General features: G+C 34.5%; 1 protein-coding gene across 3 annotated transcripts in view; it reads right to left on the bottom strand.

Moving 5' to 3' along the window:
• The window catches only part of ASCC3 (activating signal cointegrator 1 complex subunit 3), a 288,816-nt gene that overhangs the window by 76,085 nt on the left and 198,114 nt on the right, over positions 1 to 14,617 (bottom strand). For all 3 annotated transcript variants that reach the window (XM_064447556.1, XM_064447557.1, XM_064447558.1), the window contains 5 exons: positions 12,976 to 13,140; positions 12,057 to 12,143; positions 9,597 to 9,773; positions 7,230 to 7,455; positions 3,349 to 3,503 (listed from right to left, as the gene is read on the bottom strand). In XM_064447556.1, the coding sequence (XP_064303626.1) occupies positions 3,349 to 3,503; positions 7,230 to 7,455; positions 9,597 to 9,773; positions 12,057 to 12,143; positions 12,976 to 13,140 (810 nt within the window). The remainder of the gene's footprint in view (positions 1 to 3,348; positions 3,504 to 7,229; positions 7,456 to 9,596; positions 9,774 to 12,056; positions 12,144 to 12,975; positions 13,141 to 14,617) is intronic.

Genomic DNA, 14,617 nt, shown 5'->3' with positions numbered 1-14,617 from the left:
TGTACTTCTGTCTCCGGATTCTGTAGAGAGGATTGTCTTTGCTATCTACTGCTCATTTTTCAGTCAAAAACATTCTCAGGAAAAATGGGACACTGAGTTGTGACATTCCTCCTCTCTCTCTTCCCCTCTCCTCTAGAAAGATATAGTAAGTGGATTCAGAAGGCTGTAGTCACTGCTACAGGTGAAGTAAGAAGAACATAAACAGAGCTCTCTTGATGATTCCCATGCCATCTGGCAACATTTTATTCCATCCTAGATTTTTGTTTGCCTGGTTGTGTACCCCTTATTTTGTAATGCCAGCCACAAATCACAGCTAGGTGGGATGCTCAGTTAAGAATTTTTGTTTCTTTGTCAGAATAAATGTCTTGCGGCAATACGCAAGCATTTTACTTAAATAACTAGAAAAATGCGTAGTAGAGGAGTATAGAAGACATACTATTAAATGAACATAGATTTGTGACATTTCTGATGAGGACTATGATAAGGTACAAAACCAGTTCGAAGATGAAAAAAAAGTTGGAGTTATTCCTAAACTTCAGTTAATAGGAAAAACCACAAAGTATATAGTTGCTTCTAATGGTAATTTTGACGCTGCAGGAATCTGGTATTGATTCACCCAGCACCCATTATTTTCAGCATAATTCATTATCGTGTATGTGCTGGAAAACAGTCTGTACTGGCTTTTGAGACAAAAATACGTACTAAGAATAGAACTAAGGTTCTTTTTCTACATGGTTGCACAATAGAGAAGTAGATGGACAGTAAAGACACTGTCGTTCATTTTCATTACATTTGAATTTCACTAGTAGCTTCACTGGAAACTGAAGCAGTGAAACTGAAAGGACACAGGTCACCGCAGGTGACGTTTTGAAAAATTACAGTGAGACTAATTATTAGTTCTTCAGGGTTTAGGAGAATTTAAGAGAGGAAAGAAAAATTAAGGAAGGTGATAAAGCTCAGAAATTTTATTATCAACTGAAACAGCCTCTTAGTTTTGGAGTGTCCTGTGACAAAGCTGTGTGAGGACAAGAAGGGCAATGTGGGAACGGGCAATGCAACCTGTCCTGCAGTAATGATTCTCAAGAGCTCTGGGGAGCTCTTAAGAACTGACACATACCTGTATTTTGGGCAACCACTGCCCTAAAACTGCATGTCTGATATATGACTCAGCTAATTAATACTAGTTGCATTATTCTGTATTTCTGCTGGACTCCTCCTGGCTGCAGTAAGGCTTACTTGCTCTGTCTGGGTATTTTTATAGTCCTTTGCTTCTAACCATATAATAAGATTTTTCCACTGGGAAACGGCTCACATGCTTTTACTGAACTTAAGGCCTCCCAGCACTGAAAACCACAGCCGTTAAAGATCAAGATAATGTCATATCTCACGACTACCAAAACATCTCTTCTTTCTCTGCTAAAGGCAAGTGCCAAATTTGTGATGAGATCATTCTAGAACTACATATCCAGGTAAAAGAACAGTCTTAAAACCATTAAATATTAGCCAAGTGAGGTACTTCTGTTGAGTATGATATTTAAATTTTTAATATTTTGTTTCTATTTGACTACTCCCATTCTTTGAATGGAATTTTTTGGCAGCTAGTTTTTCTACCAATTACAGCTGTACTTATAAGTTTTCTACAGTCTTCTTCTGAATAGCTTGCTAAAATACTGTGTGATGATGGAGAAGCAGTTTCAGAGTGTCAATGGTTGAATTTAAAAGACAGTTATTAATTTTTAGAGACTATTAAAATTTAATAGCTTTTTTTGTTTGTTTACTGTGATGGAAGTTTTATTTACTGAGGAAACAAGAAAGTCAACAGCTACCTTACAAAAATAAAAAAGAGTCTTCCAAGTTTTGATGAGTACCAGTATGCAAATTCACACAAAAAGAGCTCCATAAATCGAATTGATAAAATGGTCATAATGTTTCCAAAGCAACTCTTAGGAGAACTGTGTCAAGGGGTCATAGCAGAAAATACATTTTTGCTGAAGTTTTGCTATAACTTTAGAAGTTCAGAATCAAAATAAGAAAGTATAAATCTGTGTGGACCCTTTTTCAATTTGTACAAATATAGAAAAACCTAGATTTTGTAGAAAAATCTAAAAATATACCAGGAAATTACTTTGTATTAAGATACGGTTTAATATGAAAAACAGTCGTGAGTTTTTTTGGGTGTAATAGATAACAGGTAAAGTGAATGAAAGACTGAATAATAAAAACTTGTTTCAATCCTAAAAAGTAATGCTTGTTTGCCTTCTGAAGTATTGCACATAAGTAAAGCAGCAAAAAATAATTCATGTTATAATTCGTGTTAGGAATCCATTCAAACATTTCTGTAATAAGTCCAGGTAGCAAACAATATAACTTTCTATATTCTGATCACTAATCTCCCATTCATAAGGTAACTTGGTGAAACTTACAAAAGAAAAGGAAAAGCATTTAGGCAGGGAAAATAAATTCTAAAATCACCTAAATGTTTGTGGAATAAAACTCTAATTTACATGTGATTAAGGTAAATTTGTAATCGTAGGGATTTTAAAAATATTTCTTAATAAAAGAACAGATACTTAATATCCACCTTTCAGAATAATTTATCTTAAGCGTAAAAATAGAAAAATATGCTTGCCCATTAAGGTATCTTTGCCTGGTTTCTGTAGAAAGTTTCAGAAGTACCAGCAACAACACAATGCCCCCATGTGGACATTTGTATTTCATTTAGATTTATCTTAAATCTATTTCTAATGAACAGATTCGGAGTCAAAGGGTGAGGGAATATCTAAATGCGCAACTAGTACAACTCCTTTCATATAAACTTGCACCATAAAATATAGATGGACATAATTCTAAACATATCTCAGTTTTTCTCTTCAGACAGGTCCCAACAGAAAAAAAGGCACTGATGTTGTGAATGTACAGTTGTAAAGCCATAAAGAGCAGCAGAACTTGGCACACATGAACTGTAATTCAAGGCTTTATTTTCTGTGTTTGACATTCATTCATAGTTCAGAGAGTCATCCATGTCTCCCTTTTTCTTGCTTCTCCTTTATGGGCATATAACAAATCCGCGTGTGACTACTATTAATATTCAATATAAGCACTTGCTTCAACATGTTATAAACAGTGCAAGCCTGTAACCATTAATGGAAATAAAAAGATGATCTTTGGGTGCCGCCTTCTACAAAAGTCTTAAAGGTCATTCCATTCCTATTATCAAATTTGCTTTTTAGCTAAAATACATATTCTTTTTTCTTATCCAAACAGCTATGGACTCCCTGTAATCATCACCTTTACTGAAGCTAAATTAATGCTTCCCATCCTTCCTCCACCTCCTTTGTTTTTTTTCACCTGATCGTTCCATGTGAAGTCAGGAGCGATGTTCAGCCGAACTCGGAGCACTGTGCGGGTAATTGGCTGAATTGTTGCTTCCATTATGATGGAGGGGATTTGATGGACACACTGTTTTACCTTTAACCCAATCTTCACATGATGCAGCATATGACCTGCCAAGAAAACATTAGGTGTAACAAATCTGCATTTCCAGGACAAATAATACAACCCCGACTTTCAAATAGGCTTTTAGAGCGAAGTATTATTGCTTGCTTGTTTTGCTCTTAGGTGCATAAATGTCTGACTCTCTTGACCTCGCATGTCTGAATATTTTGTAATACTTAACTTGAATTAGCAATTTAGAGCCTAGCAAAATCAGTATTAACCCCCCCTGTTGGCTATAACTAAGGGGTTAAAATAACTATTAAGAATTCACACTGAAAACATATTATGTCGAGCTAGTTCCCTTTCCTTTACTGACTTTTTGACCAGGCTCTTACAAAGCCATATAGTTCTTTTTTAAAGCATGAATACTGACCTTTTATTTAATGAAGGGCACACATTTGAACTTCTACAATTCCTGTGTAGTGATTCAAAGCAGACGGAACGCTTTTCATAAAGCTGAATAAAGGTATTTAATAGCTTAAAAATGCACACAACCAGTAAACATCTCACAGCAGCTCTCATCTCTGAGAATATACCAGTGTGTAACTGAGACAAAGGGAAAACTAAATGTTGCAATGTTTTTTATTTTATACCACAATCATGGTAACTAAGGCAATGAAGTGATTATATCCATTAAAAAATTTTTCCTATTTGTATTTTACAGCTGAAATCTCTGTTCCTTTGCTCTTAACTTTAAATACAAAACAAAGTATGTAGCAGTGATTTCTTTTTTTCCTGAAAAATGTTGCAACTTCTAGCTTATTTAGGGAAAGAAGGTTGATTTATCACATTTTCACTGAAATTGCTTACATAATTATGTGGAATATATTTTAAATTTTAGTTGTGCTGGTCACAAGTACTCACTGTTAAAAGCTACCTTACAAATGGCTACCAATGTTTTCTGATATAATTATGTGGCTCCTGTGCACACTTTCCCATTTGAAAAAAAAAAAAAGAAAAAAAGGAGAAGAAATCCCATTATTTGCATTATGTGCACAGTGAAAAGGTGATACAAACTTTTTCTTGCTATTGCATGAAATTTAGGAGCAGAACATCTTGCAATTGCTGATTTTTTTATATTGATCCTGACTTCCCCTCTTTGGTTTTTCTTATTTAACAAACTGACAGAGTTTGCCTCACACAGGTGTTTCTCTATACTCTGAAGTAATGAATGGTGATCTTGCTTAAGCAGCAAATCCCTAATGCAAAAGTTTTACCTCATACTTGATCAGTTTAGTTTGCAGTTGGTAAAGTAAGTGCACCTCCAGCAAGTGGATTATTAAAAACCAAACAATTATATTGGTACAACTTGGTGATACACGCAGCATTATAGCATACTTACAGAGTGAGTAGCTTTTGCAATTCGAGGTAAAACTTCAGAAATAATGTTAGATAAAGGTAGATGCTAAATATTCAAATATATGACTCAATAAGCTTATGTAGGCAAGTACAGTTTTTCAGGCCAAAAATCACTTCCTGTATTGCGATGTGTGAGGTGAACTTCTGTGTTTGTACAGAACAGCACTGAAGTTTTGTACATTTATCTGCTGGGGAAAATAAGGGTCCGCTCCCAACTTCTGTAGAATATTATAAAACTCTTTCTTCCCCTGCCCCCCCCCCTTTTTTTTTAATAGTCACATTATGAGAAACTATCAATGACATTTAAGACATATTAAAACCTTCTGAACAAATGCTGAGTATCTGAGAAAATAGGTATGTTTAACAAAGGAAGAATAATTTTTGCTTATACCACAACAATTGTCATCCGTATTCTGACATACCAGGACTGTTTATCTCAGGTAACACAGTAATTTTTTTGCTTTCTGGAAACTCCGTGGTTACACTGCAATAGCACAAAGATTGGTGTTGACCAATTCATGGTACATTGGGATCCAGGATTTGTGCACACAACAGACTTTTTGTTCACTGGGAGAGCTGGCACCCATCTGATGCTTTTATCTCTCCCTAGGCCATGGACTGAGTTGCCCAGCTAGCTCCTGTCCTTTTTATTCTATCTCCAAGGTCACAATAACATTTAAAAAGGAAGAAACGCTAAGACTGAAACTAGTTCTATGGAGTCAGAGAACAAGGCAGCACCTAGAAGCTGTGCCTCTTTTCACTTCAACATGGCTTTGAATTCAAATAAAAATAAGGCAGCTGCCAGGCAAGTGCTTCCTTCACACTCTTGGTGTCAGAAAGAGAGGCTAGGCAGGAAACAGCACTTCTCAGAGATGCACAGGTCAACTTGCTTTGATGTTTTTAAGGCTGACGAACATGAAATATCATTACATATGGACAGCAATGACCTATTTTCAGAGTCAAATCCCAACTCTCATCTACTTTCAAACTAAGTTAATATAAAATAAAACTAGACATTTTATAGATATCTATTGCTACATTTCCATCTTGCCAATACTAATTCCACTATGTTGAAGAAAGCAAGACTGGGTTTGTATTTTCATAAAAGATTTCTTGCTTCTCCAAGGGCAGGTATGGAGGGAAGGAAGCAAAAGAAAAGAAAAAAATCACTAATACAATTAATGGAAAATAATATTAAGTATTAAAAAGACTACAGAATAAATTAACAAATCTGAATTAAAAAGTGCTATAATGCTTCTAAATAGAAATGAACAATAATGCTAGCACTTCAAATAAAATGTTATATTTTTAATACACTTAAAATTACTATATATTATAATGCACAGTTAAAGTAAGCTTTTAAAATCTGATAGTCCTCTGGCTTAATTTATTAACTAGAAATATAGCCTCTAATTCTGCAAATTTTTACATATTTGTTCAACTTTTTCCAACCTAAATTAGGCGTGTCACAAAGCTTCCTAAGTTAGCAATGCAGGTCTCTTGTCAAATGAGAGAAATACCAAGTCAGAGGTCATAAATTTTAAAAAGCAATGACTATGAATTGTATTTTTATTGTAAAATTAGATTTAAAAAAAATGGCTGTTTGTTTCTCAACAATTCTGCAATAACAGGTGCAAAGAAAGCCTAAATAAAAAAAACACACTAAGATAGGAAAAAGAAATACATTACAAGGAGATTTTTTTTTTCAACTTCAACCAGCTGGTGGACAGTTTATGCACAACAGTTTATATACACATACTAGAAATTGTCATTATGTCGATCAGTAGGCTTGTGGATTTTCTCATTATCAAAGTGTCAAATCCTTTAAAAAATTCCGTTAAGGTTTTGCTGCAATGACACCAGTGACAATGAATTCTCCATGTTCAATGAAAATTAATGCAGTGTTTCAGAAGCAGGTCATTTACTGATAGTATACCAGGACATAATAATCTGCTTTTATTCTTTTTCACGCTAATAGTATTTCAATAAAAAAAGAAGGCGGCCATATTTTGCCAACTGGCAAAAGTAAATAGATGGCTTTTGTAGTAGTGTATTATGTAATGTGAACAAGAAGGAAAGCACAGGTCAACATAAATATATACATACACACATATATGCAAATACATATCAACACACATCTCCATTCCACATGTGTTCTGGGGTTGGCAGGACACGGGCTGCCCTGAAAGCTGTGCCATATTACAAGCTACGGAGACTGAATGAACCTTCTTTATTGGAGAGACCGTAATACCATATTAGTGTGTCGACATGGCTTCCAGACCAGAGTGGGTATACTAATGAATGGCTCAGATTTAGTTCTAACTTGCCCATTGATTACTAATAGTTTAAGCAGATCAGTATTGCTGATTTCTCACCTATTTCATCTTTTCTCATGTCCTTCATCTTGTCTATAGTGAGATTCTTCTCTTCCAACTTTGAGAGGACTGATGGCGGTAACACTGAGAACTGTCTCAAAGGGCTAACCCAGCCCCACAGCCGCTTGTCAATGACTTTGCTGAGATTCAGTAGTCGATATGTCATTGCAGGCCAACGTTTCCTAAGGGCAATCTCAAAAAGAGCTCGAACAATACGAGCTGCATTCTGGAGAGTAAAAAAAAAGCAAAAATGTTGTAATTCTCTCAAGTATTCTTTGTAAAAATGAAAAGGATCCCATAGATTCATCTTTGACAAACCGTAACAATAGATTTTCCTTTTCAAACTTATTTCAAACATTCTTGAAAACTGTTTTTTCCACCACTGCCTAGTGGCAGAACTACCTCATGATTGCCTACAGAAATTATGACAGGGAACATGTGTAACTCATTAAAGTTGTAGTAGCAGGTCTGCCATAGAATTTTGATCACAGTTACGCTAACATTAGGGAGTTATAAATTAATTGCGTCTCAATCACTTCTGAAACAAATTCACATATTGTACTTAATATCTTCCTCCTTCTTCCCCCATATAATATACACCTGGCAAACTCAGTTTATATGGAAATTCAAGCTTTAATTTTTCATTTCAGTTGTACTTCCATAACAGCATTGCATTTCACACTGAATTTCACATTTGAGCAGAAGTTTAACAGTAGTGACTGCTTTTTAACATGTTATAATCTTCTGAGCCTATTGTATAAATCTGCTTGAACTTGGAAAAATAATTATTAACATAACCTTGAATGAGGTCAGTCTTATATTGAAAATATAAGTTATGATATTCCTTTCATAAACTTATCAAGCTGTATTATGAAGTTGTGGGGTTGGTTTTTTGTTGTGAGGTTTTTGGGTTTTTTTTATGGCCTACTGGTACTAGGCCTGGATTATCAATTCTGTTCTTGATTCACTGAATAGAATACGATCATTGTCTACTGGCTCTGCAATGCCAACAGGAATAAAAAATAGAAAATTATTTAGTCGTGATAGGAAGCATATGTTACTAAAGAAGCACATCTCTTTTACTTAGAAAGGAAGAATTATTTTCTTGATAGTCACTATCCAATTAAAAAAATTCACAATTTGTAGCACTGGTTTCACATGTACGATTTATGAAGATCTGAGAAGACGACCACGTTGCCTCACTAAAAATGCTATAATTGAGACAGACAAATAAAAGCAATTGTCTTGAAAGCAAAGATTAAAAGATTCATACTGAAAATGTTCTTGCTGTGCAAGTACCACAATTTTTATGATGTGCATAATGATTTCAGAATTTTCTTATTTATACCATTACGTGCTATGAAATGTAAACACTTCTGAAGAAGGTAATGTTAGTATGAAAATCTTGCTGAAGAATAGGTATACTTTTGAGTATTTAACTCTCATCTTTAGCACCAACTAAGGGCAATTTTACAATCAATTCTTTCCAAAACTGTTTTGTAAGGATGATACAAAAATGATTCAATGCAACATGTGGCTGACTGTTCAAAAAACAAAACCAAAAACAAAAACCAAAAGAAAGAGAGACTTAGGATGGGCTAAAAGGTAAAACTTTATAATCTATTTTATACATTCGTTATTGTTGCACATCTGGGATTGTCTACAAGCATTTTGCCACTTTGAGCTCTTCAGGATCCAGAATTCTAAACTTCAGGCAACACCTTTCCTTTCTAAGGTAGGCTCTAGTTGTGTAAGCAAGCAGTTCTGTGTAACAGACTTGCTGCTCTCTTATTATTCTGTGTAATAATTAAACATGCTATATAACTATCAACCATTCAGGTGTCAAATCAAGCTGACAAACAAATACATCGACTGATATGTAAATTTACATGATTATGCCTAACAATAAAATTGTAATAGCACACCTTTCTTGTGTAAACCAAGGTATGTGAACAAAACACAAATTATGTTTTGCAGAAAGAAATATAAAAGTACACAAAACATAAAAATAGATTGCAACAGTTTTCCAGATTTAGAAGGCAAGCCAGTTAAGCTAAGAATAAAGTTTCTGTGCATTCACAGTTAGAACTACTAATTATAACAAGACTACAGGGGTAATATGAACAAAAAGGACATTTATAATCAACAGAAAATGCAATAGTCTCTGAAGGTAGACTTTTGCAAATCTTTCTACTTAAATATTATGGCACACATCCATGCACACACACAAGGCTGATTTTTTAATCAATCTGCATCAAAATGTACAAAAAAAGTTACTGATCAAGGCCTATGTACATAATTGTAAACATTTGGGAGAATTAAAACAGCAGAAGACAGCAACAGATATGTATAAAATACTATTTTTACCTGTGCAACGTATGCAGAATCTGAAATAAGGGAGAAACTGTCCATCTCCCCTCTGCTAATATATGTTTGAAGGAGGATATTAATTTTTCCATAATTGTTTTCCACACCTCCTGGAGCAGGAAGTTCACAGAAATCATTCAGTAAGGTATCCAGCTCTTCTATTTCTTCTTCTCTTACCTAAAACACAATTATATATTATGAAGAGGCTGGAGCAATTTGATAAAAATTTTTACACTGAAATAAAATTTTCCTTATATCATACTTATATTATTTTTAAGTGGAGTCTCCAGTTTTAAGGAAGAAAAAAAAAAAAGAAGGAAAAAAGCAGTAAACCCATGTCTTCCAGAGCGTAGCTAATAGACCATAATTGAAACTATCTTAATAGTGACACAATTACATTTTATTATTCATCACCACCTATTAAGGTTGCCATTGACATACAAAAATTTGATATGCAACAAAAATTGAATCTTCTGACCTTACCATCCTTCATCTGATGAGATTTCATTTTTTATTTGACCAGAGTAAAACCTCTGTCCATCTGGATTAGGGCAATCTTGAATTAACATTAAATGTACTCATTATAGTTACATAGTTTGCATGTGGCATAATACATTTTTAACTCAAAACTGTGAAGTACTATGATGCATGATATTAAAATTTTGACTGTTAATAAGATTAAGTCTTAATACGAGTAAAGAAATATTAATGTCTATGGTTTGAATAATGCATAACATTTCACATTCTAACTCATGACCCTTAGATGGCAAAACCAGCATAAATCTACATATTCTTTGATTTACTGATAGTCTGTTAGTGTAAAACTTATTTAAAGAGGGTAAATGTTTGGTCCCTGCAGGGAACCAGCTGAAAGCAATTTTCATATGGACCCGACTACCTGACATACAAAAGACCCTAAGACAACTGGGTTAAAATCCCCAACTACCCAGCCACTGGTCCTACAGGAAAGAAATGGATGAAGGACACAACCATCACAGATGACTCCAGTGTTAGGGGAATATTATGCTCTGCTTACAACAGCATTTTTGATAATTTTTTCTGCTCTTGCAAAGCACAGTTCAGGTCAAATCCAGACCTGTATTTCAGCTACTGGTGACGTACCTATCTCAAAATACAGAATGTTTAAAGGCATTACGTAGACATGATTTATATTAACAAAGGCCACAATTTGTATCACACAGCGGGGTAAATCCTGAGTTAATTCTTGTGAAAATCAGTTACTAGTTTTAGCACACAGAGCTGCACTGCGAACAAATCAAAAAAACCCAGAAATTATGTTGCACTGATGCCATACCATACAAATTCTTAAATACAATTTCTCAGTTTGCTGAGAAAGCAAACTAGAAAAACTATGCTTTAGTCAAGAAGCATCACTACTAACTTTATTACAAATATAGAAATGTAACACATCATAATTTCCATACACTTTCCTTTTAGATATTCAATTACGCTAAATTTAGACCTAGCAAAGCAATACTACTACCATAAAAAAACCATTCTAATTTGGAAAACGTTGCATGTATCACTGTGAAACCTCACTGCTTATTATCTTCTATAATAGAAGAGATTACAGCAAAATAGAATTTCTCCATTAGATAAAGAGATGGTAATACTCTCTCAATGTGTGCAAATATGTAAATATGTAGATGGTGAGGGATTCACACTGCCAGTTCGCAGAGCCAGGTGAATGAGAGCCAACTCTGATCTGAAAGTTGTATAATTGTGGTAAAATGGCAATGAGCCCAAGCTAATAAACCCTGTGGAGTCTGGCTTGCACCTCTACGAGATGGAAGCACGGGCAAACAAGCTCATGCTGGCTTGCAATGTACTGTCTTGTGTCCTACCCACACAGGAGGCAAAAAGGGAGGTTGGAATTGAACTGAGTACAACAGTACAGTAACCTTCTAGCCTGCACAACAAAATCTGTTACAACAACTTTCTAGATTTCAAATTTGAAAATAATGTATCAGAATTTATCATTCTGCTAATCTAATATTGTTCCCTGCATGAAGTATACCACAGTTAACTTCAGTGAATCCTGCCTCATTTCTGATGAAGCAAATTGTTCAGGGAGATATCTAATAATGGTTTAAACTTCAAACAGAAAAACTATCTCATCCCTGGGTGCATCATTCCAACGGACACTTATCTTCACCTGTTAATAATTGAGACGCTGAAAGTTCTTAAAAGCATTTAAAAGGAATTCTCAAAGATCCATAGCTATTATTAAATGCGCACTATAGTTCAAGCTGAACTACATATAAATTTGAGTGAGACCATATATAGTTCTTGGCAATTATGCCAACTTAGAAAGCATTTTATAATGGTGCTTAATATTTAACAAAACTTGAGTCTGTAGACACTATTTATGGAGTGAGTACTACAGAAGTGTCTGGCTCTAAGATATATTCTTTTTATGAAGGAAGGATACAACTTTACCTTTATCTGTTCGAATTCTTCAGCTTTTGATACTATAGCAAGAATATCACCTTCTGTTTTATGAGCATCAAACAATTCATTGAAAGTCTATTGAAAATAAAATGAATTTAACATTGAAAATAAAAATACACATATAGCACAAAAGAAAGAAATATTAACCAAGATTTAAAAAGGCATATAACATTAAAATATAAGTTATTGGAAGACCAGAGTAATGCAGTTTAAACAGGAACAATTTCCAGAATGACTTCTCAGCACTTTCAGAAAAACAGTCCCTTGAAACTTGGGCACCCCAAAATTGAGAGACATGCATTCTAGCCATTTAAAAAAAAAAAGCCTAGGACATATTTGAGTGAATAAAACTGTGAGACTAATTATACATAGTGACAGTAAACAGTTAAAAATTATTAATGGCAAGTCTTCAGCTTTTATTACAGAAAAAGACTTACTTCCTACAAAAGAAAGGTTTTAAGATGAGTGTGTACATCAAATCAAGCTTGTTCCTTACACATTTAGACACAATCTGATTACAGTGCCAAAAGCTGTTTAAGGTTTGGGAACCTATTAGGATTTTCATGCAGAAAAACTTTTCTGTTATCAGACTGTATACTTGAATGTGCTATCAGTTACCAATGGTTGCAGACACTGTTGATACCAAAATGTTTCTTATAATTCACCTAAAAGAAGGCAGAGACTATAGAAATTCAAATCTCATTTCACACCAAGTCTAATTTTTCAGTATTGCTTTATACTTAGTTTCTTTCTTTTTCCTCTCTACTTTCTCTCTCCCCATTTCGGTAAATATGATTTGAAAATATATTGAACAAATCAGCTACATATTCTGTAATATCTTACAACTATTTTAGGTATAGCTTCAAAAAGAAGGAAAAACCCCCAGAAATAGAACATCATATTTTACCTCTATAGTATTGTATTTAATATAGTAGTGGCTGGCAGTTCTGCCTAAATCTGTTGAAGAAAAAAAGCCAGTTCGTTCTTCAAAGCGAATCATGCGGGCTTTGTCCAGTTTTCTGCCGACTTCAATTACCAGTTGTTCTCTGTGCTTTTCTAGACCTGGATCCATCTAGACACGAAACACAAACATTTATTTGTAGAAAAGCAAAAGTGTTAAATAAATATTTTTATTAAGATAACCCAGTCACACAAAGCCAGAAATCAAATAAAAGGAAGATACAGTAATTAAGTCAAGATTTTCTTGAGATCTCACTAATAACAGTTACATTGACATTATTGACCAAAGACTGTCTGTACAGGACAAAATAATAAAAATATTTCTTTTACAATGCTTTGAGACTATCAATACAATGTAGACTAATATTGCTTACTAAAAAGTAGCATGATTATGAAATAAATTTACACTGAAGTTTTTGAAAGAAGTTTTAATGATAACATATTCTTTATGAAATTATCATTAATGTATCACTTCACAAAAACATGCCATCTTAAGGTATCTTCTATTCATTAACGTGGCTGAAGATATACCTTGCCTGGTTACCCAACATGAGGATGGCTTTAATTGTATCCCAAATAGAATAAGCTTCCAATTGGATGGCTGAAATGTTTACTAGCAAAAAACTCTAACATCGCCAAAAGCTTTGGGTATGTCAGCTAATTACTGAGTTACAGATGTGCCGTATAAACATTCACGTTAAAAGCACACAAGGAGCTTGCTGTGTCCAACAGCACTTCTATTCATATAAAAGTTCAGGAACTTGGACATTTTGTCCAAACAATAATGTACATTATCTCATTAATACATACAAGACTGGGCAAAACTCCCATCTGAGTGGTACTGCTCTGTAATTGTGTGCTTCCGCATGATGCGCCTGGTATAGCCAGCCTGACAGGGTTGGGTGAAAAGGGATTCATAGCCATGTTAACCCTCTGGTATATGTGCACCTGAGATATGGCTTATTACATAAGCAATGACTAGTCACCAAATTTGAAAAGACTGAAACTCTGTTCTATTTCATAGGCAGCATTTTTATTTCAGGGGTTGTATAGTTCAGATTTTCTACAGAGTAAGTCATACTGGCCTTCTTGGTAAATCTGCACCAGAGATATATGACCAAGACTGCAGAAAAGAGCAGGCTTTAAGAATTGCTATGCCTTGGTTTACTTTGGTTTTCGCTGAGCCAGTATTCAGTTTCGAATTCAGTGTGCCGAAGTGCTTCATCTCATGTTCAGTGAAGCTGCAGACGAACACAGCCATCTCCACAAAGCAGCTGCAAGACTAGTTCCTGATATTCCTTGTCTTTGCCAGTTACTCTGAAGCTGTTTCTCCTTAGTTATGGCTTGCCTTAGTTTCAAGTCAAAAAGCTAAGATGACAAAGGCCTACAGTGCTTTTCTCAATACTAAGTCATGCATTGAGGTCAGATTTCAGAGCAGAGGTAGTCAAAAAAAAAAAAAAAAAAAAAGTGATCAGGATGCCAGATGCTTAACATTTCTTAGAACTATCTGGTGGGGGAGATATTAAAAAAAACAAACATCAAAACTCTTCCCTACTCTTTTGGCAGCCCAAATTACCTGCCAATCTTTT

The sequence above is a fragment of the Phalacrocorax carbo genome, chromosome 3, assembly GCF_963921805.1.
Source record: "Phalacrocorax carbo chromosome 3, bPhaCar2.1, whole genome shotgun sequence".
Lineage (NCBI taxonomy): Eukaryota > Metazoa > Chordata > Aves > Suliformes > Phalacrocoracidae > Phalacrocorax > Phalacrocorax carbo.
Note: the sequence above shows the minus strand (reverse complement) of the source record. Positions and strands in the feature narration are given on the sequence as shown.